Source organism: Cynocephalus volans, chromosome 4, assembly GCF_027409185.1.
Source record: "Cynocephalus volans isolate mCynVol1 chromosome 4, mCynVol1.pri, whole genome shotgun sequence".
Classification (NCBI taxonomy): domain Eukaryota; kingdom Metazoa; phylum Chordata; class Mammalia; order Dermoptera; family Cynocephalidae; genus Cynocephalus; species Cynocephalus volans.
The window spans coordinates 86,432,814-86,458,356 of NC_084463.1; the positions used below are offsets into that span (position 1 = coordinate 86,432,814).

The 25,543-nt window shown below is 35.4% G+C and overlaps 1 protein-coding gene across 2 annotated transcripts in view; it reads left to right on the plus strand.

Moving 5' to 3' along the window:
* Positions 1-25,543, plus strand: part of NOX4 (NADPH oxidase 4) — a 158,742-nt gene that overhangs the window by 94,161 nt on the left and 39,038 nt on the right. For both annotated transcript variants that reach the window (XM_063094259.1, XM_063094260.1), the window contains exon 12: positions 11,323-11,383. In XM_063094259.1, the coding sequence (XP_062950329.1) occupies positions 11,323-11,383 (61 nt within the window). The remainder of the gene's footprint in view (positions 1-11,322; positions 11,384-25,543) is intronic.

Sequence of the window (25,543 nt, forward strand, 5' to 3'; positions counted from 1 at the left end):
CAATTTCCTTTATGGTAATTTCCACTAAAATGTGTGTATACAGCCTACCTTTGTCAAGGATAATAGTTCCTACAATTACGTTCCTAAGAGGTTCTTTCACAGCCTTTGCAAATATTATATTATTTAATTCTTACTGTATTCCTATGGGACATGTATTGGTAACTATGTAATGCAGAAAATAATGTGACCAGAGAGATTAAATAATATACCCAAAGTCACACAGCTAGTTGGCAGTAGAGGTGAAATATAAACAGAGACCTACCAGGTTGAAAGACATGTCATTAGCTATTCTGCACTGTCTCCTGCCCTACCATCCATCCATGCTCAGGGCTTTCATTTGGGAAGCTGATGATTTGCCTCTTGTGGTTTACCAGCCGTAAGGATGAATGATGACTCAGGTTGGGTTTCCTGGGAAACAGACTGGGAGGCAGATATTTGCATGTAGGAGGGTTGTTGGGGAGTGTGCTTAGGATAACATTCAATAACAATTGAGGGACCAAGATGGCAAGGAAAAACTTGAACTGTGTTACATAATCACAGTAGAGGCTTCAGAAGATCTGACAGGAGCACTGCAGGTGAAACGATAGTTGAGAGTTGTCCTGTCTTGAAGTCGGGGGGCCAAAAGTGTATACCCTTCAGTTGACTTATCCTTGGATTTGAGATGCCTCCAGGGCAAGGCACTTACTCATGGGTGAGGAAGCTTTCTTCTGTGGATAGCAATTTCTGGGGAAGTTCTCAATAGTGAGCCCTCAGCAGACAGCACTTTCAGCAGCTGGGAGAATGGTGGGTGAGTGTTTTGATCCTGAAAGATGGGGGGTACAGGAGAGGAGGGAGAGAATCTCAGCAGAGCATCACAGTGTCCATTATACATGGCATTTTAAAAAATATACCTTTTGTGAGATAAATCTACTTTTTTAAAACCTGAAATTAAATTTGGAACACATTTGAGTCCTAGTTTATCTAAATTTGTTGAACTCAAAGACATTTATAGTTCAAACTACAAATTTATTTGTGTCAGAAAGGTCTAAAGCGTAGATTGTTTAAGTGACAAAGTAACCAAAATACAATTGCTTAACAAAGTTGGAACCAGAATCCAACTTCCCTGATTCTTCTCCCTCTTTAGACCTTTACTGACTTAAGACCTGTGTAGAATTTTACATTTTGTTCTTTAACTATGTAGTGAATCTCTACAAGTGTTTTCCAGCTGTACTCTGTAATTACCAAATTTTAGATTTTCTTCCAAGACACATCTTTTATTAAGGTATGGTCTCATCTAATTTAGGTGTATAAATCAGAGATGATATTTGAAAGCTCAAATTTAAGAGAGTATTCAACTACTGCTTACTACAAAATGTAGCATCTCTTCATATTTAGCCGAGGTAGACATTGTGTTCATTAATATTGCTCATGAACTCTCAATTACAGAAATAATGCAGAACCTACCTTTTTAATAGTAGTAATTGATTGAAACTTACATTAATTTTTCTATATCTTTCCATTATTATTTTTATTCAGAAACAAACTAGTGCTTTCCTGACGTATGTATTCTAAGTTGTTTGATTCATTGTTTTTAAACTTGGATGACCTGATTTCATGTATTTTTCCATGAGTCAGAGGCAAGTCTAGCCTCATTTGCCGTCATTTTTCTGCTTTGTGTTTTTTTTAATCTCTCCATCAGTCTTTGGAAATAGTTTCTTCTAGTTCTCAGTGAAAACCAGACAAGAATTGCTATAAATCTCTCAAAGATTGTCAGTATTTATTGTTATTGTTTACTTAATTCAATGGGTTTGGATACAACCAGGAAGTCTGCATCAGCTGTTTTGATGTCTGGTCATACTCTTGTCTATTTAACTCTTAAAAAATTGTTTTACTCTAGGACTTCACAAATCTTTTGCTTAGAAGGTTTAGAAACTCAGCTGGGATAGAGGATAGCCTAGTGGCAACAATATGTCATAAACACAGCCCAAGCACAGTGGTGGAAATTGCCCCAGAAGGACAGTATTGCTCATGAAACCTAACAGGACATCTGAGTTCTTTGAGAATTAAACATCATCTAACTGCTCTAGTTTGGCTCTTTTCCAGGGGAAAAGAAAATATTCCCTCAGTGCCTAACAAGAGCCTGCATGATAAACATGAACTTAAATAGGTCAGTGTATTCAGAACAAATCTACTGCTTAATATTAAACTTGATTTATTCAATTGGTATTTTGGTATGCCTCTTTTGACCTAGGTACTAAAGAGGAAATAAGAAATAAAAGCTCTCTTCTTGACTCACATCCCCATTTCCCAGCCTTTAATTCCTTCCCTCTCATTTCTCTTACATCAACTTTTCTCCACAGCACTTCACTGAAACATTTCCAAGGTCAGCAATGACCATGTTATTGCTACGTCCAGTGATCATTTTCCAATCCTTAATGGTCTTAACCTACCAGTAGCATTTAATACATCTTATTATTCACTTTATTCAAACACTTTTTAAATTTTGTTTCCAGAACATACACTCACCTGGCTTTTCTCCTAATTTTTTGGCTATTTTTACCCAGTCTTTCTTTTGCTTTTCTTTGTCATCCTTATGAGCTTCAAATATCAGAACACTCCAGTATCCATTCCCTGAGCCTCTTTTTGTTTTCTCTAGTTATACATATTTTCTGGTATTCTCATCCACTTTTTTTGATGCATCTGTACACTATCACCGCCCAAATTTATATTTTCCAGCCCAGATTCCAACTCTGAATTTCAGGTTCATATATCCAAGTGCCTACCAGATACTTAGACCTTTGTCTTTTACTTTGACTGATAAGGGAGTCATCGGATGGTCTGAGTAGAGAAATAACATGATATGGCTTACTTTTTAACAGGATCACTCTGGATGCTGTGTTAAGAGTAGATGAAGGGAAGCAAGAGCAGAAACAGGGAGACCAGGTAGGAGGCTGTCATCCAGTCGAGGTATGACGATGGCTTTGACCAGGGTGGTGACAGTAGAAATGGTGAGGAGTGGTCAGATTCTGAATACATTTTAAAGTTAGAGTTAGTAGAATTTCTTCCATAGATTGTGAGTGGAATGTGAAAGAAAAAGGAGTCAAGGTTGACTCCAAAGTTTTTGTCTGAGCAAAAACTCTTCAGAGTTCCATTAACTGAGATAGGGAAGGTCGGGGTGGAGAGCAGCTTCTGATGGAAATTTGTAGAACTCAGTATTGGGCATGCTATTTTGAGGTAGCACTTAGTGTGCTTTCATTAAATATTTATTCAGTGAATGACTAGCATCTCAGCACTGCCTTCTACTATGAGTTATTCCTGCATTTAGAACCCTTTGCATTCTTCCTCTGCTTGTCTTTGGGTGTGTGGAGTGATAGCTGCCTGGCTTGTGCTCAGGGCAAGGTGAATCTGGAGTTTAAATCACCCCTTATACAGACATGAACAAAATTATTATTATTATTATTTTCTCTCTATTTTTAAATTTATTTTTATTTTCTTTTTCTTTTTCTTTTTTATTAATTTATTTTTTAAAAAATTTTATTTTGTCGATATACATTGTGGCTGATTATTGTTGCCCATCACCAAAACCTCCCTGCCTCCCCCCCACCCCCCTCCCCCGCAACAATGTCCTTTCTGTTTGCTTGTCGTATCAACTTTAAGTAATTGTGGTTGTTATATCTTCTTCACCCTCCCCCCCCGGTTTTTTTTTTTTTTTTTTGTGTGTGTGTGTGTGTGTGTGTGAATTATATATTAATTTTTAGCTCCCACCAATAAGTGAGAACATGTGGTATTTCTCTTTCTGTGCCTGACTTGTTTCACTTAATATAGTTCTCTCAAGGTCCATCCATGTTGTTGCAAATGGCAGTATTTCATTCATTTTTATAGCTGAGTAGTATTCCATTGTGTAGATGTACCACATTTTCCGTATCCACTCCTCTGATGATGGACATTTGGGCTGGTTCCAACTCTTGGCTATTGTAAAGAGTGCTGCGATGAACATTGGGGAACAGGTATACCTTCGACTTGATGATTTCCATTCCTCTGGGTATATTCCCAACAGTGGGATAGCTGGGTCGTATGGTAGATCTATCTGCAATTGTTTGAGGAACCTCCATACCATTTTCCATAGAGGCTGCACCATTTTGCAGTCCCACCAACAATGTATGAGAGTTCCTTTTTCTCCGCAACCTCGCCAGCATTTATCGTTCATAGTCTTTTGGATTTTAGCCATCCTAACTGGGGTTAGATGGTATCTCAGTGTGGTTTTGATTTGCATTTCCTGGATGCCGAGTGATGTTGAGCATTTTTTCATATGTCTGTTGGCCATTTGTATATCTTCCTTAGAGAAATGCCTACTTAGTTCTTTTGCCCATTTTTTAATTGGGTTGCTTGTTTTCTTCTTGTAAAGTTGTTTGAGTTCCTTATATATTCTGGATATTAATCCTTTGTCAGATGTATATTTTGCAAATATTTTCTCCCACTCTGTTGGTTGTCTTTTAACTCTTTTAATTGTTTCTTTTGCTGTGCAGAAGCTTTTTAGTTTGATATAATCCCATTTGTTTATTTTTCCTTTGGTTGCCCGTGCTTTTGGGGTCGTATTCATGAAGTCTGTGCCCAGTCCTATTTCCTGAAGTGTTTCTCCTATGTTTTCTTTAAGAAGTTTTATTGTTTCAGGGTGTATATTTAAATCCTTAATCCATTTTGAGTTGATTTTAGTATACGGTGAGAGGTATGGATCTAGTTTCATTCTCCTGCATATGGATATCCAGTTATCCCAGCACCATTTGCTGAAGAGGCAGTCCCTTCCCCAGTGAATAGGCTTGGTGCCTTTGTCAAAGATCAGATGGAAGTAAGTGTGTGGGTTGATTTCTGGATTCTCTATTCTATTCCATTGGTCAGTGTGTCTGTTTTTATGCCAGTACCATACTGTTTTGGTTATTATATCTTTGTAGTATAGCTTAAAGTCAGGTAGTGTTATGCCTCCAGCTTTATTTTTTTTGCTCAGCATTGCTTTGGCTATGCATTGTCTTTTATTATTCCATATAAATGTCTGGATAGTTTTTTCCATTTCTGAGAAAAATGTCTTTGGAATTTTGATGGGGATTGCATTGAAATTGTATATCACTTTGGGTAGTATGGACATTTTCACTATGTTGATTCTTCCAATCCAAGAGCATGGGTTATCTTTCCATCTTCTTGTATGCTCTTTAATTTCTCTCAGCAGTGGTTTGTAGTTCTCATTATAGAGATTTTTCACCTCCTTGGTTAACTCAGTTCCTAAGTATTTTATTTTTTTGGTGGCTATTGTAAATGGGCAGGCTTTCTTGATTTCTCCTTCTGCATGTTCACTATTGGAGAAAAGAAATGCTGCTGATTTTTGTGTGTTGATTTTGTATCCTGCTACTGTGCTGAAATCATTTATCAATTCCAACAGTTTTTTTGTAGACGTTTTAGGCTGTTTGATATATAGGATCATGTCATCTGCAAACAGGGACAGTTTGACTTCATCTTTTCCAATCTGGATGCCCTTTATTTCCTTCTCTTCTCTGACTGCTCTGGCTAGTACTTCCAACACTATGTTGAATAGGAGTGGTGAGAGTGGGCATCCTTGTCTAGTTCCTGTTCTTAAAGGAAAAGCTTTCAGCTTTTCCCCATTCAGGATGATATTGGCAGTGGGTTTGGCATATATGGCTTTAATTATGTTGAGATACTTTCCCTCTATACTTAACTTATAAAGGGTCTTTGTCATGAATGAGTGCTGAACTTTATCAAATGCTTTTTCAGCATCTATAGAGATGATCGTATGGTCCTTGTGTTTGACTTTATTAATATGGTGTATCACATTTATTGATTTGCGTATGTTGAACCAACCTTGCATCCCTGGGATGAATCCCACTTGATCGTGGTGAATAATTTTACGTATGTGTTGCTGTATTCTGTTTGCTAGTATTTTAGTGAGGATTTTTGCATCTATATTCATCAAGGGTATCGGCCTATAGTTTTCTTTTTTGGTTATATCTTTACCTGGGTTTGGTATCAGGATGATGTTTGCTTCATAGAATGATTTTCGGAGATTTGCGTCTGTTTCAATCTTTTGGAATAGTTTGTAAAGAATCAGTGTCAATTCCTCTTTGAATGTTTGGTAAAATTCTGCTGTGAATCCATCTGGTGCTGGGCTTTTCTTTGTTGGGAGCCTTCTGATAACAGCTTCAATCTCCTTTATTGTTATTGGTCAGACCAAAATTATTTGTTTTAATCTCGAGCCCAACCCCAGCTTGCTCCTATTGCCTCTGAGAACTGAACTTTTCCGGTGTCATGATAGAAAGATGGGCTTGCTTCTCAAGGTGATCCTTTTCTGAGGGTAGTGGGATTTCAGCCTCATATGTTTTGTTCACTCAGTACCTAAACCACCATTTCATCCACATTTCACCTTTCAAAATTTTGTCAACATTGTCCATTGTTATCACTCACCATGTTATCTTTGCCATTGTGGTTTGTATTTTTATATCCCTAAATGGTCATTTTTAGTTTTGTTTTCCTGAGAGAATTGATATAAATGCATTCATTCAATCGAAGTTAATAAAAATTCTTAATACCCTTCCAGAATCTTTCTGTTTAATACTGAGAATTTTTTTTTCATTCAAATATATATGTAAACATTTTTTCTTTTAGGTAAGCATGTAAGCATTAAAATTATATTTGTCAAAATGTTTACTGCCATGATGTTGCATTAATTGTGATGGATTCTGTGCTTCTGGCTTATTATCTCTGACCAGACTGTTAGAACAATCCTCATTTGTGAAATAACATGAATCCCTAGCATAGTTTCTGGAACATTTTGAACACTCAATAAATATTTGTTGAGTGTATAGATAAATTATAGAAAATTTGCCCACCTTTGATGCTCTTATTTATTCTCCGGTTTATTCTCCAATGTTTTATTCAATGGATATTTACTTTATTCAACTGGTATTTATTTATTGAACTGATACCCTCTGTGTCTTAGGTGCTATGGAATATATAATAATGATTTAGAAATAGTTTTTGATCTCAAGGCATTTATAGTCTATTAATACAGAAAAAAATTACACAAAAATAAAGAGGTAGATTATAATAAGGAGAATAAAAGTCATACAAATAATTTGAGGGTTTGGGGGAGTGAAGAATTTTCTTGGCAGGAAAAATCACCATGTTTTCATTAAATGGTGGCATTTGAGATAAACCATGAAAAGTTTCTAGGATTCAATGTGAGAAATGGAAATGAAGTCATTTTAAACGGGCAGACTAGTAATTGGGGAGACAAAGGGACAGGGAAATGTATTAGTTGATAAATGTTAGTTTAGCTGGATTATAGTGAACAAAGGAGAAACATGGACTACAAAACTGGAAAGAATTTGGAACAGATGTGTTTGGCCATAGGCCATAGGGAAGAAAGAATATGGGTATTTTTCCATAGGGAGACACAAAAGGTAAATCAATAAGACATTGCTGTGATCAGACACTTTCTTTGGAATGACTAGTTGAAAGGACTTGTAAATTGATTGAGTGCTGGCAGCAAGAAAAATAAGTAACATTACTCTGAGATTTGAGTCCCTATTTTGAGGAAGAGGTAGGTTCCATTTCCAGATATAGGGGAATCAGAAGGAGAAGATGATTTGGGAAGTAATATAACAGCTATTTTAAATATATTAAATTTAGAGTGAATTCCAGGTAGAAATGTCTAGCAGACAGTAGAAAATGTGAAGTTAGACCTTGGGAAGATGGGATTAAAATAAAGACCTGATAAAAATGATTAAAGAACATCATATTCTGTGATTATTTTCTCTGGTTTCACAAATCAGGTTAGTTGAAAATTTAGATGCTACTATTTTAGAATCATTTTTATTTTTGCAAGGCTCCTGATTTTAAAACAAACAAAAAAATAATTCAGATTTTGCATTTCTTTTCCATGTTGAATAAATCTTTGTGCAGTGACATCATTTTTACATTAATTCCCAAACATGAGTTACAGAATTTCTTTTTATATTTTCGTGAGACTGTTATAAAGGCATTAGTCATGTGTACACTTTAAAAACATAGTGCTATATTGAACAAATAATTGAAAAGGAAGGTTATATTTTTTCCAAGATTTCAAAGTATACATACAGATTTGTTGTTAAAGTAAAAATCTGCCACTTTTTATTTTTCTTGTCCTTAAATTTAGGTTACATGTATTCTGTTATTTACATTTAGGTCAACATGAGCCAAACTGCATTCTCTAAATATAGGAAACTAAAGTTAAGACTCAGCAATGTTTTAATGTTTACATTTAAATTAAAATGTAAACATTAAACATTAAATGTAAATATTACCATCTAAAATTCCATCAAATTATAAACATAGCAAAGGCTTATAATAAAAAATGTAGATGTGTATGAAATAATTATGAGAGTTCTTATTTTCTCTGTCTTCAATTCTACTTCTCAGGAATTAATATTTCTAATAGCTTATTATATATTCTCTTCAACTTTTTCCCATATATACAGAAAAGAATCAATATCTCTTTTTATTTTAATGTGAGCTTAACCAAACATATTATTCTGTAACTTTTTTAACTGAAAAATTGTGATAAGCATATTCTAGGAAAAACAATAGAGACATATATATATCTCAATACTTTTATTATTTCTTCCCTTTAATAAGTTTTCTAAAATTATTAAAAAGACAGTGAAGAACCTTTTAAGAATCACTGTGCTTTAGGAAACATTAGTGAATTTAAATGTTATTTGTTCAAAGATACTAAAATGTGATTCTGAGATCTTCATTCATTTCTCAAATCATGTGTGCTGAAGTCATTCTTTATGTTATTCTGTGAAGGACCCCTTTGAATATGAGGTGGTATGCTTAAGTAAAGACTGTGTTGAAGTCTGTCTTCTTAAATTCTAGCTAGTTTGAGAAGTATCAGTGACTTATAAAGGTATCATTCCCAAGAGGTTGAGAGAAACAATATTGTGTTTTATCTATTCAAAACCAGATCAGCTTTTGAAGCTATGTTGATACATTTGGCCAACACTTAGGGAGGTTTACTCAGTCATACCCAAGGAGATATTAAACATCATATGTAATCACATTTTACAATGTCTGCACTGAAAGAATAGAACAGAGATATAAACATTTGGCAAAACGTATATTTTCTTTTAGAATGCATTATGAGATTAAATCAATCCAGATGCATACTCAGACATACAAAGACCAACTTTTTTGGCTTCCCATTACGATATCTTCTTGATTTAGATAATCTTTTCATAACCTAAGAACTAGTTAACAATAAAGGAAACATCAAGAAGCATGTGGAGGATCAGATTTGTAACTCAGCGTTCTGCTGGGCTTCGTGCTTTCTGAGAGCTCCAACTTTTGTTACCCAGAAGCTCTGGCCAACCTTAAATACTATGAAGTGAAAATGGTGGGTGGTTTTAACAGACAATATCATCTTATTTGAAGATTTACTAATAACAAAACTGACTGCTCTGAGTTATTAAAAACCACAATGTAAATGAAATAACATCTCACAATATAAAGGAAGTAATATCACAGTCATAGTACAAATAATGTTTAAACAATATAATTTTTAAATATATAAATTTATTTTATTATTTTATACTGCTGTTAGCAGTAATGATCCTATTGGAAACATTGATTGTAGAGTAGTAGTTTGGAAATTCCATGTTACATTAATTCCCATCCTTCAACTTACATCATGTGGTTTTAGTTTGTTTTTAATTTATTATGAAAAAATGATTAATACCTACATTTTAATTTAGTGTTTTCACTGATTTTCAAGCTACATTTCCTCTTTGACTGATCAGTTGTTAACATATCTTCCTGGTATCTTTATCTTCCTTTATCTCCTCTTAGAGCATTCCTACAAGATCTACATTAATTGGTATACACAGTGAGCTCTGAGGTTTTAGACTTGCTTTATGTAACACAATCTCTAATCAAGGTGACCTTCAGAAGCACTGCCATTTTCTTTCATATGTACCTGAACCTTATACCCTTTTCCCCTTAATTCATATTGTTATACACAGACTCTGCTAAGCTTGAACAATATCTCTTTCTCCTCCATTTGATTTCTTATGCAGCCCACACCCATTTTCCATTCTTTGCTTTAATGGAGACTATGTAGTTTCATAGACCTGGATCCAAATTCTGTCTTATCTTTTTACTAGTTGTTTGACCATGGGCATATTGATAACTTTAAATTTGAATTACTCAATTTTCTTTTATTTAAAAGACTACTCTGCAATGTTATTTTGAGATTATAGAAATAAAGTACTTAGCTCTGCCCTTGGTATGTGGTACTTGATAAATGCTGGGTAGTCACAGGCAGATGATCTCTTATCCGTAACCCTTAAGTTACATATACTTTCAGAATTCAGAATTTTATGAACTTTAAAAGCTATGCATATTCCATACATTACTTAATATCTCCAACAGGGGAATGAACATTCTCAAACAAGTTGATAATTCTGCAGGACAATAGTTCTGTATAATACCCTCCCATCATTAGCCTCCCCTCAATTCAAGTCAGATAGTTCTACCAAATGAGTTATGAAAAACTTATTCAAAACTTTTGAATTTTGAAATTGTAGATAAAGAATTGGGAATCTGTAAAACAAGAAGGAATTCTTCATTTCTTATTGTCAACTAAAATTCATTTTTTCATTTTGAGTACCTGAGTGTTTTCTAGATTTCCTAAATTTGAGACCACAGACACTTTTTCTTACCTCCAGTCCCACAATTTATCCTCCTCCCTAAGTCCCCTTACCAGTTCACTACAGATTTCTTTTGAGAATTAAGGGAGAGAATAAAAGAGAATCATTTCTGTAGGAACATAATTGTTGGGCATGACAAATTTATGTCACATTGAGAATGTTTTCACCTGGAATTGGTTAGGATGTGAAGTATATAATAATATCTAGGGAGAAAATGACAAAAATCATTAGTCTTCATTTCTTTGTGATTAAGATCTAGATCCTCATATATTTTAACTCAGAAGATGTTTCAGCAGTATTTGTACATAAATGCAATATACTAGCAGTTTTAGATCGTGTGGATTTTATTATTTTATATAAATATTTATAGGTTTTTAAAGTAATGTAGATTGTGTTATTGACTGGTTGACATGGCTTTTTCCCCCCCACTTATGAGGATCTATATAGATTTTAGTCTGTTCCTTCCTGTTATCTATTGATTTGGAGGACTTGCTATAAGAATAAAAGTTATAATTGAATCATAGCCTGGTAATACATAATTATTAATCAGAATTGATTCTAGTGGTTTTTTGTTTGTTTGTTTGTTTTTTAGTGTCCTACTGAAACCAAAGAAATATTTGGGATTCATCTTAAAATAGTAGGAGACTGGACAGGTATGTACAGTATAGAGTTTTAAGATACATGCTTTGAAAATAATGGGACAGCATAAGTTGAATGTGTTTAATTAGTATTACTACCTGCATGTACAGAGATGTCAATGTGTTTCAAGTTATTGTTCTGTTTGTTTCTTTGCTTATACGGTTTTTTTAAAAAAGTTATTTATTGTTAGCGTATTCATTCTTACAAATAATGATATTTCTTTATGCCCTTTGCCCTACCAGTTTTGACATCTATGTTTTCTTCTTGTACATGCATTTTTGGAATCAGAATACCTTGGATATCAGTAATAATTAATAATATATTGTTCACTGTGCTTGCAAATTATAGGTTTTTGCCTACTTCTCACATGTAGTAGCAATAGTAGAAATGCTGAAATGTGTTTCTGAGAAAACATGAATTTATAAATATTGGTTGGTTTGGCTCTGAAAATAATCAACACCTGGGATTGAGATCACACAGATCTTCCAGTTCTTGCAAGATTATTTGTGTGATATATCTGTATACGTAAGTAAGTATACAGTATCTTTGGAATACTGGTCCCTTTTAATAGCAAATCTGTTGGTGACACTTTACTCACCTATTCAATGAATACTTTTATTATCTTAGAGATGCATCGTTTTAAGAGTTCTGTGTAGATAAAACAAATACTTCTTATTTTTATATTCCCGTGATCCACCACAGTGACTGACAAGTGAGTGCTCAGTAAATGTTGGTTTGCTGGTTGGTTGTTTAGGTTGTTGTTTGAAGGAAAGGATACAGGTATAAACATGAAGGCAAATGTAAATTAAAACATTTTTATAATTCAGTGCTAAACAAGGAGTCGTAAAATATGCAGGGAATCAGAAAAATGTAGATTCAATGTGGTCTAGGGCTATAAGAGAAGCTTCACAGAGAAAATAGAATTTGAGCTGAATCTTGGAAATCAAGCAGATGAAGAAAGATGTAGGTAATTTAAGTGAAAATCACAGCATTGTTAAAAATCAGGGAAGGTAATTATTAAACCATATCTGGGAAGGAGGAGTCAATCAGCCTTCAATCAATCAAACAAAACAAACAAAACAAAAACAATCGAACAAAAGCAAAAATTTGATCTAGGGAGTAGTATGGAAAAATCGTTTGGGATCAGCTTGGTGAATATCTTGAATGCCTCAACAAATTATTAGAATAACCTAGAAACTCTAGAAAACCTTTGAAGGATTTAACACACCATAACAAAATGGTATTAATAAGTTGCTAGCTGGATGGATTAAAGTCAAGGGAAGACTTGTACACAATTGAAGGAAGAGGGGAAGGAGGCAGTGGAAGGGTGGAGACAGAAACTTCAAGGAATGGATTTATGAGCTCAAGTTGAGAAGTTAGCACTGGAAAGGAGTAACTAATTTCTGTAAAAATCAGGAAAAGATAGGCTGTTTGGTAATAAGAAAGAAATATTTTGGGATGAGGAAAAGGATAGTGATAAAAGGAGCTTATATCATATAGTTAAAAGTATCAGTATGGTGTATAAAATTCTCTGTCTTTAGAAAGGGCAGCCAGCTTAGAATTGGAAATTTGGAAAAATGGCGAAAATGTGCAACATAGGATTTAATGGGCAAGCAACTAAATGAATTAAAAAGATCTTTGAGCAGTAGTGACCTATTTGGAATCATGAAAAACAGGCTTAAATACATAATGTTCATGTGGTAGCATTCAAAAGAGATCATGGCAGATCCGCAATATAAAAACTCTGCTATACATGGAAATACCCTCACAATATGCCTAGTATTAGTTGATATAATCATAATTATTTTGCAGTGTTTGGGAAATAAAGAATGAGAAAAATTTTTTTCTGGTAATAATCCCAATACATTAAGAATTAAGTTCAGTAATGAATGGTAATTGATAGGATTCTATATCTGAGGGAAAACAAGCACAATGAAGACATAATTTAAGTCATGAGTCTAAGCAGAGACTTTGTAATGGTTTATTACTAGGTATTCTTACTGAGTTTCTTCACAAAGTTATTTTCTATCACCAGTAGCCCATTAAAATAAGTTATTTATTTGAATTATCTCTAAAACACTAATTATCTCTAGAAACACTTCATAGTCTTAGTTTTATTCTCCTTTTTAAATGTATTATGTGCCATTGAAAAAAATCAAGATCATTCTATTCAGAGAATTTACTTCCAGTCAGATGTGTTTCAATTAATTGACAATTTTCGGTGTTGACTTGAAATATTTGTTCACTTGGAAAAAATGTCAAGCATCTAGGTAGAGAACCCCTAAATAATCATGCCAGTATCTGAAACTTTAGTTAAAAAAAAGAGATTTAGCTGACATAAAACAATGGGATTACAATTATTGAAGTAAAAATAGGAATATTACTCCTGAGAGTAATTACTGCTGGTTTTTAGTTTGAAAAAATAATTGATTAGAATTCAGTATCAAGATCAGTGGGTACAGGAAATACTGAAGAGATGCTTAAGAGGTTGAATAGCTGATGTTTATTTTTTTTAAAAAACTTACATAGAGATATTTAATAATTACTTTTTCTTTGCTGAAATATGTTCTGCATGGGCTGTGTACAATGTCCAGATAACAGGTTTAAGATGACCCCATGAATGATCTTTCCATGACTAATCCACTACACCTAGCTGTAGAGTGCCCAAGAAGCAAATGAAGTAGCTATAGCAGGATAAGGAGATGTTAAAGTGCTGAGGACCTGTTAAGTTTAGAAGACTTTTAAAACCCTTTAAACATAATTCAGGTTTTCCATTGAAATGAAGGTGGTAGAGGGGATGGAGTAGATTACCCAAGTAGATTTTTCTTTTAATTTAATAAATATTTGGTTGCTTTTTAGGAATCAGTCATGTTTTCCAGTTTTAAACATAAAATTGCAGATTTCCTATTGGCTTGATTGTCATTCTAACCGTCAAAAAATGTCTTTTTAGTTTTTCTCATTAGATATAATTACTAGTTTATAATAAAGGAAATAATATTATACCCTTGGTTATTTTAGCAGTATAAATACCAGCTTATCCCAGACATCTTTGAATTTTACTTCAGAAGTATTACATATGTAATGTCCACAAATTAATTTAAAATTTTTGCCATTGATCCATTCAGTAGTTAATGGATTGTCAATGATTGTGGATAAACATGCAATAAAGGACTCAGTGTATGTATCACATGACAGATCTTCCTTGAATCTGGATATAAACTCCTATATGGTCTATCAAAAAAACTTACTACAGTCAGAAGATATGGTTAACTTTGAGGCTTAAAAGTTGGGGAACAGGGCCATATAACATTGTGGATTTGCCTTGATCACATAATATGTTGACTATTTACAGTGCAAGTAACATAAGATGGAGCCTTAGTTAATTAAGGACTAGGCCAAAAAAGAGGTGATGGCCATTTCTCTATCTCTATTTATTTCTATATTGCTGTAGAAGTTAGGCATGTTTTTGACTTTATCCAGCTGATTTTTCATGAGAATATTAAAACAGAATATGTGTTAAATGCTTAAAGTAATTTCTTTTCACTTTTGGGGGCTTCCTGTAAGTCAAATTACGACCACAGTAAATTATACTAAGACTATTACTTTATATCAGTAATATATATTAGGCCATTATTGTCATCCACCTTATACTAGGTATAATGGTGAATGGCTTTTGGTTGTTGCAAAAAAATAAAAAATAAAGAAATGAATGAGTGAATAAATTAAATAAATAAAAGTGCTCCTATTGAATACTGAGCACATTTTTTTAAAGAATGCCAATATAATTTCATTTTGATTTTATTACTCATTCTGATGCACTTGGAAACTCATCTGTTACCATTCCAGTTATTCATGTTGCTTTTCTTTCTTTCTTTTTTTTATTATTAATATTCATGAGATACAAAGCTAATTGTCACCCCTCGTGCCCATGATGTGAGGGCCAGATTCATACTGGCACATACCCATTACCGGAAATTACTTTTGAACCCTGTGTCTCCCACCCAATTATCTCCCAACCTCCCTCCCCCTCACGCCCCCACTCCACTTTGTCTCCCTAGGAAAGTTCCCTCCCTCTGTAAGACCAATGCACTACTGTGGTCTTTCTTTGCTTCTTTGTTTCTCTCTTAGCTCCCACATATGAGTGAGCACATGTAGTATTTATCCCTCTGTGCTTTGCTTATTTCACTGAACATAAATTTCTCCAGGTTCATCCATGTTGTTGCAAATGGGAGTATTTCATCCTTTTTGACGGCAGAGTAGTATTCCATGGTATATATATATATATACCACAGTTTCCTTATCCAGTCATCCATTGATGGACATTTAGGTTGGCTCCATGTCTTGGCTATTGTAAATGGAACTAGGATGGACATGGGAGTGCAGGTTTCCCTTTGACCTGATTATTTCCATTCCTTTAGGTATATACCCAGAAGAGGGATTGCTGGATTGTATGGAAGATCTATCTGTAGTTGTTTAAGAAACTTCCATACTGTTTTTCATAGTTGTACTAATTTACAGTCCCACCAACAGTGTAGGTGTGTTCCCTTCTCTCCACACCCTTGACAGCATTCGTTATTCACCATCTTTTTTCTTACAACCAGTCTAACGGGGTGAGGTGGTATATCAATGTAGTTTTAATTTGCATTTCCCTGATGACTAGTGATGTTGAGCATTTTTTCATGTATCTGTTGGCCATTTGTATGTCTTCCTTTGAAAAATGTCTATTCAGCTCCTTTGCCCATTTTTAAATTGGGTTATTTATTTATTTATTTATTTATTTATTTTTACTGTATAATTGCTTGAGTTCTATGTATATTCTGGATATTAATCCCTTGTCAGATGCATAGTGATACATCATATCAACAAACTCAAGGACAAAGACCATATGATTATCTCAATAGATGCTGAAAAAGCATTTGACAAAATTCAACATCCCTTCATGATAAAGACTCTTAACAAATTAGGTATAGAAGGAAGATATCTCAACACAATGAAAACCATTTATGACAAGCCCAATGCCAGTATCATTCTGAATGGGGTTTCCCTTAAGAACAAGAACAAGAGAAGGATGACCATTCTCACCACTCCTATTTAACATAGTGCTAGGGGTACTAGCCAGAGCAATCAGGCAAGAGAAAGAAATAAAGGGAATCCCGATTGGAAAAGATGAAGTCAAACTTTCACTATTTGCAGTTGACATGAAACTATATATAGAAAAACCTATAGACTCTATCAAAAAACTCCTGGATCTGGTTAATAACTTCAGTAACATTGCAGGATACAAAATAAATGCCCCCAAATCAGTATCATTTACATACTCAAATAATGAATTAACAGAAAGAGAAATAAAGAAAGTAAGCCCATTTATAATTGTCACAAGTAAAATAGATACCTAGGGATCAACTGAACCAAGGAGGTGAAAGACCTCTATAATGAGAACTACAAAGAACTTCTGAAAGAAATTAGAGAAGACAGAAAAATATGGAAAGATATTCCATGCTCTGGGATTGGAAGAATTAACATTGTGAAAATGTCTATACTACCCAAAGCAATCTACAGATTCAATGCAATCTCCATCAAAATATCAATGGCATTCTTCACAGAACTGAAAAAAAACAATCTTATCTTTCATATGGAAAAACAAAAGACCCCAAATAGCCAAAGCAATCCTGAGCAAAAAAAATAAAATAAAATAAAGCTGGAGGCATAACATTATCTGACTTCAAATTATACTACAAAGCTGTTGTAACCAAAACAGCATGGTACTGGTATAAAAATAGACATTCAGACCCATGGAGTAGAATTGAGAACCCAGAAATCACCCTTCAGGCTTATAGCCATCTGATATTGGACAAAGGCAACAAAAATCTACATTGGGGAAAAGACTGCCTCCAACACATGGTTCTGGGAAAACTGGATATCCATATGCAGAAGAATGAAACTAGATATGCATCTCTCACAATACACTAAAATCAATTCAAAATGGATTAAAGACATAAGTATAAGACCTGAAACTGTAAAATTACTAAGGGGAAATATAGGTGAAACACTTCAGCAATTATTTCTGTGCACAGGCTTTATGACCGTGAGCCCAAAAGCACAAGCAGCAAAAGAAAAAAATAAACAAATGGGACTATATGAATCTAAAAACTTCTTCCCAGCAAGGAAAAAAACAGAATGAAACAACAACCTACAGAGTGGGAGAAACTTTTTGCTAACTGATTCCATTTTGAAGGACATGCCAAAGGAAGAGATTGAAAATAAGTTTGAACAGAATGACTTCTTTGAATAGCACAAGTCATATTTGGGTATATGAAATCTCATGAATTTAACATAATTCATGTTGATGTAATGTAAACTTTAATCTTAGTTCATAACAGGTATTTAATGTCAACTACTACATCCACAAGGAGTGTATTCTTGCTAGAAGTATTCTTTTTTGTTGTTGCTGTTGCTATGACTAGTGAATGGTTAATTATTTGTGGAAGATAACAGTTAACTTATTTGTTATTTTGGTTAATAATCAAATATGTGTTAAACACCTACAATGTTTCAGACTCTGTACTAGTCTCTGGAATACAGCATTGTAAAAAATAGAGTCCCTCCTGTTATAGAGATTGTATTCTTGTCAGTAGAGGCCTCCAATAAACAAACAAGCAATCGGTATATTTTGTGTCAGAAAGTGATAAATGCTATGAAGATAAAGAAAGAAAGGTAAGGGAGAGGAGTAATGCAGGGTAGTAGGCTATTTTAGATAGTTACAGATGTTCTGCGCAGACCGGTAAGTAGGTGAGGGGATAAGTCAGATGGATTTCAGGAAGAAAAGTGTTGAGGCTTGAGGAAACAGCATGTGCACAGCTTCTGAGGTGAGAATAAGTTTGGGTATTCAAGGAACAGCAAAGAGGCCAGTGGGTATGGAATGGAGACAAAGAGGGGAAGAGCAGTGCGAAAGGAGATCAGAGAGGTGAGTAGGGGATTTGCATAGTATAGGCTATAGCAGGATTCAGATTTTAACCTAGTAGAGATCAAGGGTTGGTTTTGAAGTCTAAATCTGAATGATTATCCATTTTCTTCTTATATGTACTGTTTAGTGGTTGGCAGGCTGAGGTTATTAAGAAAAAAACAAACAAACTGAGCTTAGAGGAAAGATGGAAAGAGTGAGAATTCTGAGGATTGTGAAAAAACAGGCCAAACTTGTGGCGAGAGAAGGCTGTATCAGCTTTGTGGAGATGCTTTGGCGGTGGTTCTGTCTCCTGCCATATAGTCCTGGTTTGTGGGTTGTGGTGACCTCATCTGCACCCTGTGTCCCACCAGCACCTATGGATGGCTGTGGCTTCCTGCTACTCTCTAGATTTCTTCACCATCCTCAACTGGACTTCTCAGTTTTTCCCTCAACTGAGCCACTAGTTCCCTTTACTAAATTCCTTCCATTTAATTGAGTCGTGTTTCTGGCTGAATCTGGACTGTTGCAGGTCAGCAAAGCTCTCTGAACAGAGCCCTGAATGGAGAGGAGTAATATATGGAGGAAAAGCGTTTTAGCCAGAGATAAGAGGAAGCTCAAAAACACAGAATAAGATGAATGCTTGTGTTCCAGGACGAGTGAGAAGTGCCGTGTTGCTGACACTGAGTGAGTAAGAAGGAAAGTCATGGGCCGACCCCGTGGCTCACTCGGGAGAGTGCTGCACTGGGAGCACCGAGGCCGTGGGTTCGGATCCTATATAGGGATGGCCGGTGCGCTCACTGGCTGAGCGTGGTGTGGGCGACACCAAGCCAAGGGTTAATGATCCCCTTACCGGTCACAAAAAAAAAAAAAAAAAAAAAGAAGGAAAGTCATAGTTGATAAGGTCTGAGAAAAACTCATAGGTCCCATCAGGTAGTTACTTCAGGACCTCAGTTTTATTATAAATATAATGGGAGCCCATCAGGATCTGACTCACGTTTTGAAAGGGTAACTCTGTTTGCTATGTAGAGAATATGGTGGGAGTAGGCAAAAGTGGAAATTGGGGGATGAGTTAAGAGAGAAGTTCTTGCTGAAGTCCAGACAAGAGAAAATGCTAATTTGGCTTAGGGTGATAGCGATTGGGTCATGAAGAGGGGTGGACTTTCCAAGGTAAATCTGCTAGGTTTTGTTGATGCATTGGAGGTGGGATGTAAGAGAAGCCAGGCATCAAGGAAGACTCAAAGGTTTTTAGCCTAAGTGGACAGTGCTGCCCCTCACTGAGATGGGGAAGTACCCTTGGCATGTTTGGGAGTTAGGAGTGGACTTTCAAAGTTTAGTTTTGTACATATTAAATTTATGAGACGTTTCTTAGACTTCCAAGAGGTGAGATTGCCTAGGCCTTTGCATACATGAGTATGGAAATTGGGGAGAGGTCTGGCCTAGAGATCAAAATTTGGAAATCATTAGCATATTGATAGATTTAAAGTCCTGAAGCTGGATGGGATTACCTATAGCAGTAATTTTCAACTCTGTCAGCTCCAACACCTTGTTTTATAACATTTTATAATCTCATTTTACAGTCTTAAAATTAAATTTAGAGGCATTATATACACACGAATTTTAAAAATCAATTTAACATTCTAATTTAGAAAGTGTAAAGAAGTTATTAAATAAAACAATTTATGATAGATTATTTATACTCAATATTTAAAATTTCAGGCATGTCTACACTAGAAATCATAATGAAGTAGGTAAACTCTGGTACCCCCACACAGAGTGATTAGGAATAAGACATTCTAAATACACACTCCAAATACGATTCAAATACCATGAGCACTGTTTCCTTTACTGTCTTAGTCATCTTGTACTGCCATAACAAAATATTATAGACCAGGTGGCTTAAGCAGCACAAATTTATTTTCTCACAATTTTAAAGGCCGGAAGTCCAAGATCAGGGTGCCAGTTCTAATGAGGGGCTCTCTTCCTGGCTTGCAGACAGTCACCTTCTCACTGTGTCCTCATAAGAAACATAAGATACACTGTGAGGTGCGAGGAGGAGAGAGAGAGTTAGCTCTCTCCTGTCTCTCTTATAAGGACACTAATCCTATTGTATCAAGACCCTGTCCTTATAATCTCATTTAACTATAATTACTTCCATGAGGACAATGTTTCCAACTACAGTCACATTGTAGGTTAGGGCTTCAAAATATGAATTTTGGGGGGATGAAATTTAATTCACAGCACTTATGATGTGATTTTCCAAAATGGCCAACACCTTTTGGTTAACTTCTGTATACAGCAGAACACAATATTTCTTCAATTTACAGGGGGTTTGCGAATCCTGGAAATATCAATGCATATTAAAATCATGCAAAAAATCTTGCATTTTTATAATAAAAAACTAGATGAGTTTTTTATTTACATGTGTGTACTGCAAGTCAGTTAAAAGGAATGTAGAAAGTGAGACAATTATTTGTTGCATAGTATTCTTTGCAACTTTGCAGGATGTCTACTGTCCCTGACCTCCACCCTTTAAATTTCAGTAATGTGTCATCATTGTGAGAATCAACTTGTCTCCACAAGTTCTCAAAACTTCCCCTGAGAGATGGCACTGTCCTATCAAGAGTGACTAATTTAAGAAATGGATATAGGTAGAAAAGAGACAAAAGAGAAGACTGAGCCCTGGGACATTTCAACATGTAGTGTTCACCAAAGGTAATTAAGAATGAGTGGCCACTGAGGTAAGAAGAGAATGAGGAGCATTTGATTTTGAGACATTACAGAACAGTGTTTCAAAAAAGAGTGATCAGTTGTGTCAAACACTGCTGAGAACTGTAGTAAAATGAGGACTGAATTAGTGACAATGGGAGCTGTGGTTTTAATGGAGTGTAGGGAACTAATGTCTGATCAAAATAGGTTCAAGAGATAATAATAGTAAGACGGGAAGTAGAAATGGTAAGTATAGACAAATCCGGTGGCATGCTGGGGTTAGCCCCTATGAGCTCATGAGAGGTTGTTTCTCTTCCCAATTCTATGGTCAGTGAAGTCATGTTTGAAAGCTTTCTATCGTCCACAGTGGGAGCATTTATTCCACAGAAATTGACAAATACCATTCCGGTGATCTGAATGTGTTCCTCAAAATTCATGTGTTGAAACTTAATTGCGAATGTGATAGTATTAAGAGCTGGGACCTTCAAGAGGTGATTAAATCATGAGGGCAAAGCCTTCATAAATGGGCTTAGGGCATTATAAAAGGGCTTGAGGGAGTGGATTCATTCTCCTGTTCTTCCACCGTGTGAGGACATAGTGTTCGTCTCCTTTTTCTGTTTTGCTCTTCTGCCACGTAAGATCTCGGCAATAAGGTGCCATCTTGGAAGCATAGAGCAACCTTCACCAGACTCTGAACCTGCCAGTGCCCTGATCTTGGACTTTCCAGCCTCCAGAACTGTGAGAAATAAATATCTTTTCTTTATAAATGACCCAGTCTATGTTATTTTAACCAACTAAGACAACCGTAAAATAGGGCTTATGTAGTCATTTGTTATTTATTTTTAGACCTGGCTGTTAAACATTTGCTGGAAGACCACTGGACATATTCTAAGGAGATTGTATCTAAGGTGGAATAAAGAAATAGGTCAGCAGCTGAAGAAGATATAAGGACAAAGCAGATATAAGCTAAGGGCATATTACTATGTTATAATAATTATATTACAGCTTACTTATATACTTACAGTAAAGATTTGAATAATGAGAATTAAATAGAGAAGGGAACGTTTACACTGCTGGAGAGATCGAGGGTATAGTTACAGAAGCAAAGACCACAAGTGCCTCATAATGGATTCTAGAAAAGAAAGAATTGACTTGATATGAGGCAGTGTGGGTGGCTCATGGTTCCTAACAGGAGGAAGGCAGAGAAGATGTTTATAAACGATGGCTACAGGCTGCACAGTGGATTTGGAGTGAGAGAAATGGGATTTCTCTTTCAATTTCTTCTGTATTTCTCACTGAAATACACGTAAAATTATCACTAAGATTGAGGATGGTGGAAGGTGTGTTGGAATTTTGAGGAGAAGGAAGAAGATGTAAAGTTTTGCTTGAAATAGTAAATTGATGAGAGAAGCGTGGCGACCCTTTGGAGTTGTGTCAAGAGTCCTACTGAGGTACATGCAAATTTAAAATGTGACCGTCCAGAATAATTGTGAAATTTTTCCGGCCACGGCCACGGTCCACTGCATCAGATTAGGTATTCGTCAGGTGAGGAGTTGGATTTTAACCACTATTGGTCCACTTTTGATGAAATTCACTATAGCTGTCACCTAATCCGTTTTCTGCAATGCTACCAAAGAAACTTCAAAGGGCTGATTAAATTAAATCACTCCTCTTGCTTAAAACACTTTAATAGCTTTCCATTGCTCCTAGGATAAGGACAAAAATCCTTACCACGGCGTAGAAAGGCCTCCATGCTCTGGCCCTGATCCAATTTGCTTCTTTCATGCACAAATACAACACTGGCTTTTTGGTTCCTTTTGCTTCCCTTGCTTCCTCCCAACCCTCTGTGTATCCTGATCCATATGTCCAGAATACTTACCATCAGCCCTGCCCATCCCCACCCACACTTGCACTTAGATCACAGCTCAGGAGTCAATTTCTCTGAGAAACCTTCTAGATGCCTTAACTTAGGTGCTGTTTCTTATATGCAAAAATCATGTGTTTCTTTCCTTTAAAGCACTTATCCCCATTGGTAGCTATATAGTCAAAGTGTGTTTGTTAATGTTACAAGTTTCTTCTAGTAGACTCTAAGCACCAACATGGTAGGGGCCTGTATTTCTTTTTGCTCACCATCGTACTCAAGGGCCTAATAAAATGGTTGCTTCTAGTAAATGCAAATATTTGTTAAGGGAAAGAAGGAAAGAAGTAAGGTGAGGGGGAAGGGACAGAGGAAGACAAACATACCTGCTCCTTCGTGAAAACTCACAATCTAGTGGAAGTGGGGGCCAGATACAGGAAGAAATGTAATACATACCACCAAAATGGAGGATGTGGAACTTTTGAGGAGTTTCTGTAGACTTGGGAGGCTTTCTGGGCCAAACTGAGGGTTAAGGATTAATAGAACTTGCTCAGAGTGGGAGATTATTCCAGGGAGAGCAATAGCTTGAATAGCTTAGAAAGATGAGCTATCATGGAATGTCAGAAAAGTGTCATGTTATTGGGAGGGAAGGCTGGGGTAGTAGCCAGAGATGAGGACATGGAGGAACTTGTCTTTTGAAACTTGGTCTTTTTTCTAAAGATGCTGGTGAAACATTGAAGAGTTTTAAATGGTAACTGAAATCTAATTTGCACTTTAGATGGGTCACTCTGCCAGTGTTGTACAGAATGGAAAGGAGGCAGACCAGGTTAAAGTTAAAGACACCAAATTAAAGATTTGTCATATTGTCAAAAAAGTGGAAGAATTTATCTTCTGAATTCTGAACTATGGTGTCCAATAAAATAGAACTGGATGGTAGCTATAGGAGGGGATTACTGCTAGCCTCAATAAAATCATGTCATTAGAAAAATGCAAGGGAAAAGTTTGGGGATGCTACAGATTGCTGTGTATTACTGAGTAAATTGTAGACTTGTAAATAGAGAAGGTTAGTCTATAAAAAGGAAGCACAGAACAAATGGGACTATTTCTAAATTCTTCCTGTTTCTACATTTTTCCAGAACTCTGAGAGTAATTGAATTTATATTGATCTCGCCTGTGATTCACATGGAAAATGAGCAGCAAACTCAGGTGCAATTACCTGTATATAAATCTAGGTGGATCTGGGTCAGGATGAGGATTAACCCACTGTATCTTAAATTACATATGATTTATATAGTGAAACACTTCAATTCTAGCCTCACATGAATCTATGTTGAAATCATTGAAGACAATTAATTAGTTATTTTGGTGGAACTTAATATAGCTTATTTGCTATCATAATATAATGATTTATTCAGTAAATGTGAGCTGGGTTTAAATCCCATATTTTATGGCCTCCGAAATCAAGAAAATTTTTATATCAGGGAAACGAGAAGCACATTATATGTGTAGTACAATTTAAATGCCCATCTGTTCTCAGGCGAGAGGATAAATTGTTTTCCCGTTGGTTTCTCATTTTATGAACATGAGATATATGCTGTCATTTTTTAGTAGATTACAGCTTACGTATAATGCCACAGTAATATAAAAACTGGTTAGTAAATAATAGGAATTCATATTCATTTAGTTTTATTCTAGTCCTGACATTTTACAACCCCAAAGAAAGGGGGAAATACAAAATTTTTGTTTTCTATCCAATTTTTTTTTTAAATGTTACTTTTTCGTCTTGAAAATAAGCAAGTTATACAATTTCTGTGCCTGGAAGTAGATTTATTATAGTAAGGTGGTTTGTTTGCATGGATTCTTACATTAAAAGTTTAGTTTTTATGTTATCTAGTATTTTCTACTTGATTTTACTGTATAATATGAAAGAAAATGAGAACAATGAAAAATTTTCTTGGTAACATAATTTTAAAAAAATATATTTATTTATTTTTCTGGATAATTAGTATATTCAACATTATATAATGTAATGATCTTTGTGGCCTTTTAAACAATTTCTCACTCACCCTCCCTCCTCCTCCCCCTTTTCCACTTCTAGGAGCCTCAGTTTTGTCCTCTCCTTTTCAAAGTTCAGTGAATTATTGTGATTGTTGTATCTTTCTTTCTTTTTTTCTTCAATGGTTACATAATTTCTTAATCAATGTCAAAAACATGACAGTAATGTACTGAATGGCTAAGAAGGTGCATGTTACTCTGCCAAGTCATCCTAGTATTAAAAGACTAAATAATTTCAAAGAAGTCAAAAAGGCAACAAGTGTTTTATGCCGTTTTCATTATCACGATGAATATTTTTTGTTTGTTGGTTTGTTTGTTTTTTCTTTCTTTTTGTGACTGGTAAGGGGATCGCAACCCTTGGCTTGGTGTCGCGCGCACTGCGCTCAGCCAGTGAGCGCACCAGCCATCCCTATATAGGATCCGAACCTGCGGTGGGGGCGCCGCTGTGCTCCCAGTGCCGCACTCTCCTGAGTGAGCCAGGGGGTCGGTCCATGATGAATATTTTTAACTATTCATTTTCTTGATGTACTTCCTAAGCACTCTGTGAAGGAAGTGAATTTAAATACTTGCTTGTTAATCTTCCCTGATCTACACATTCCATAGGCTTGGTCT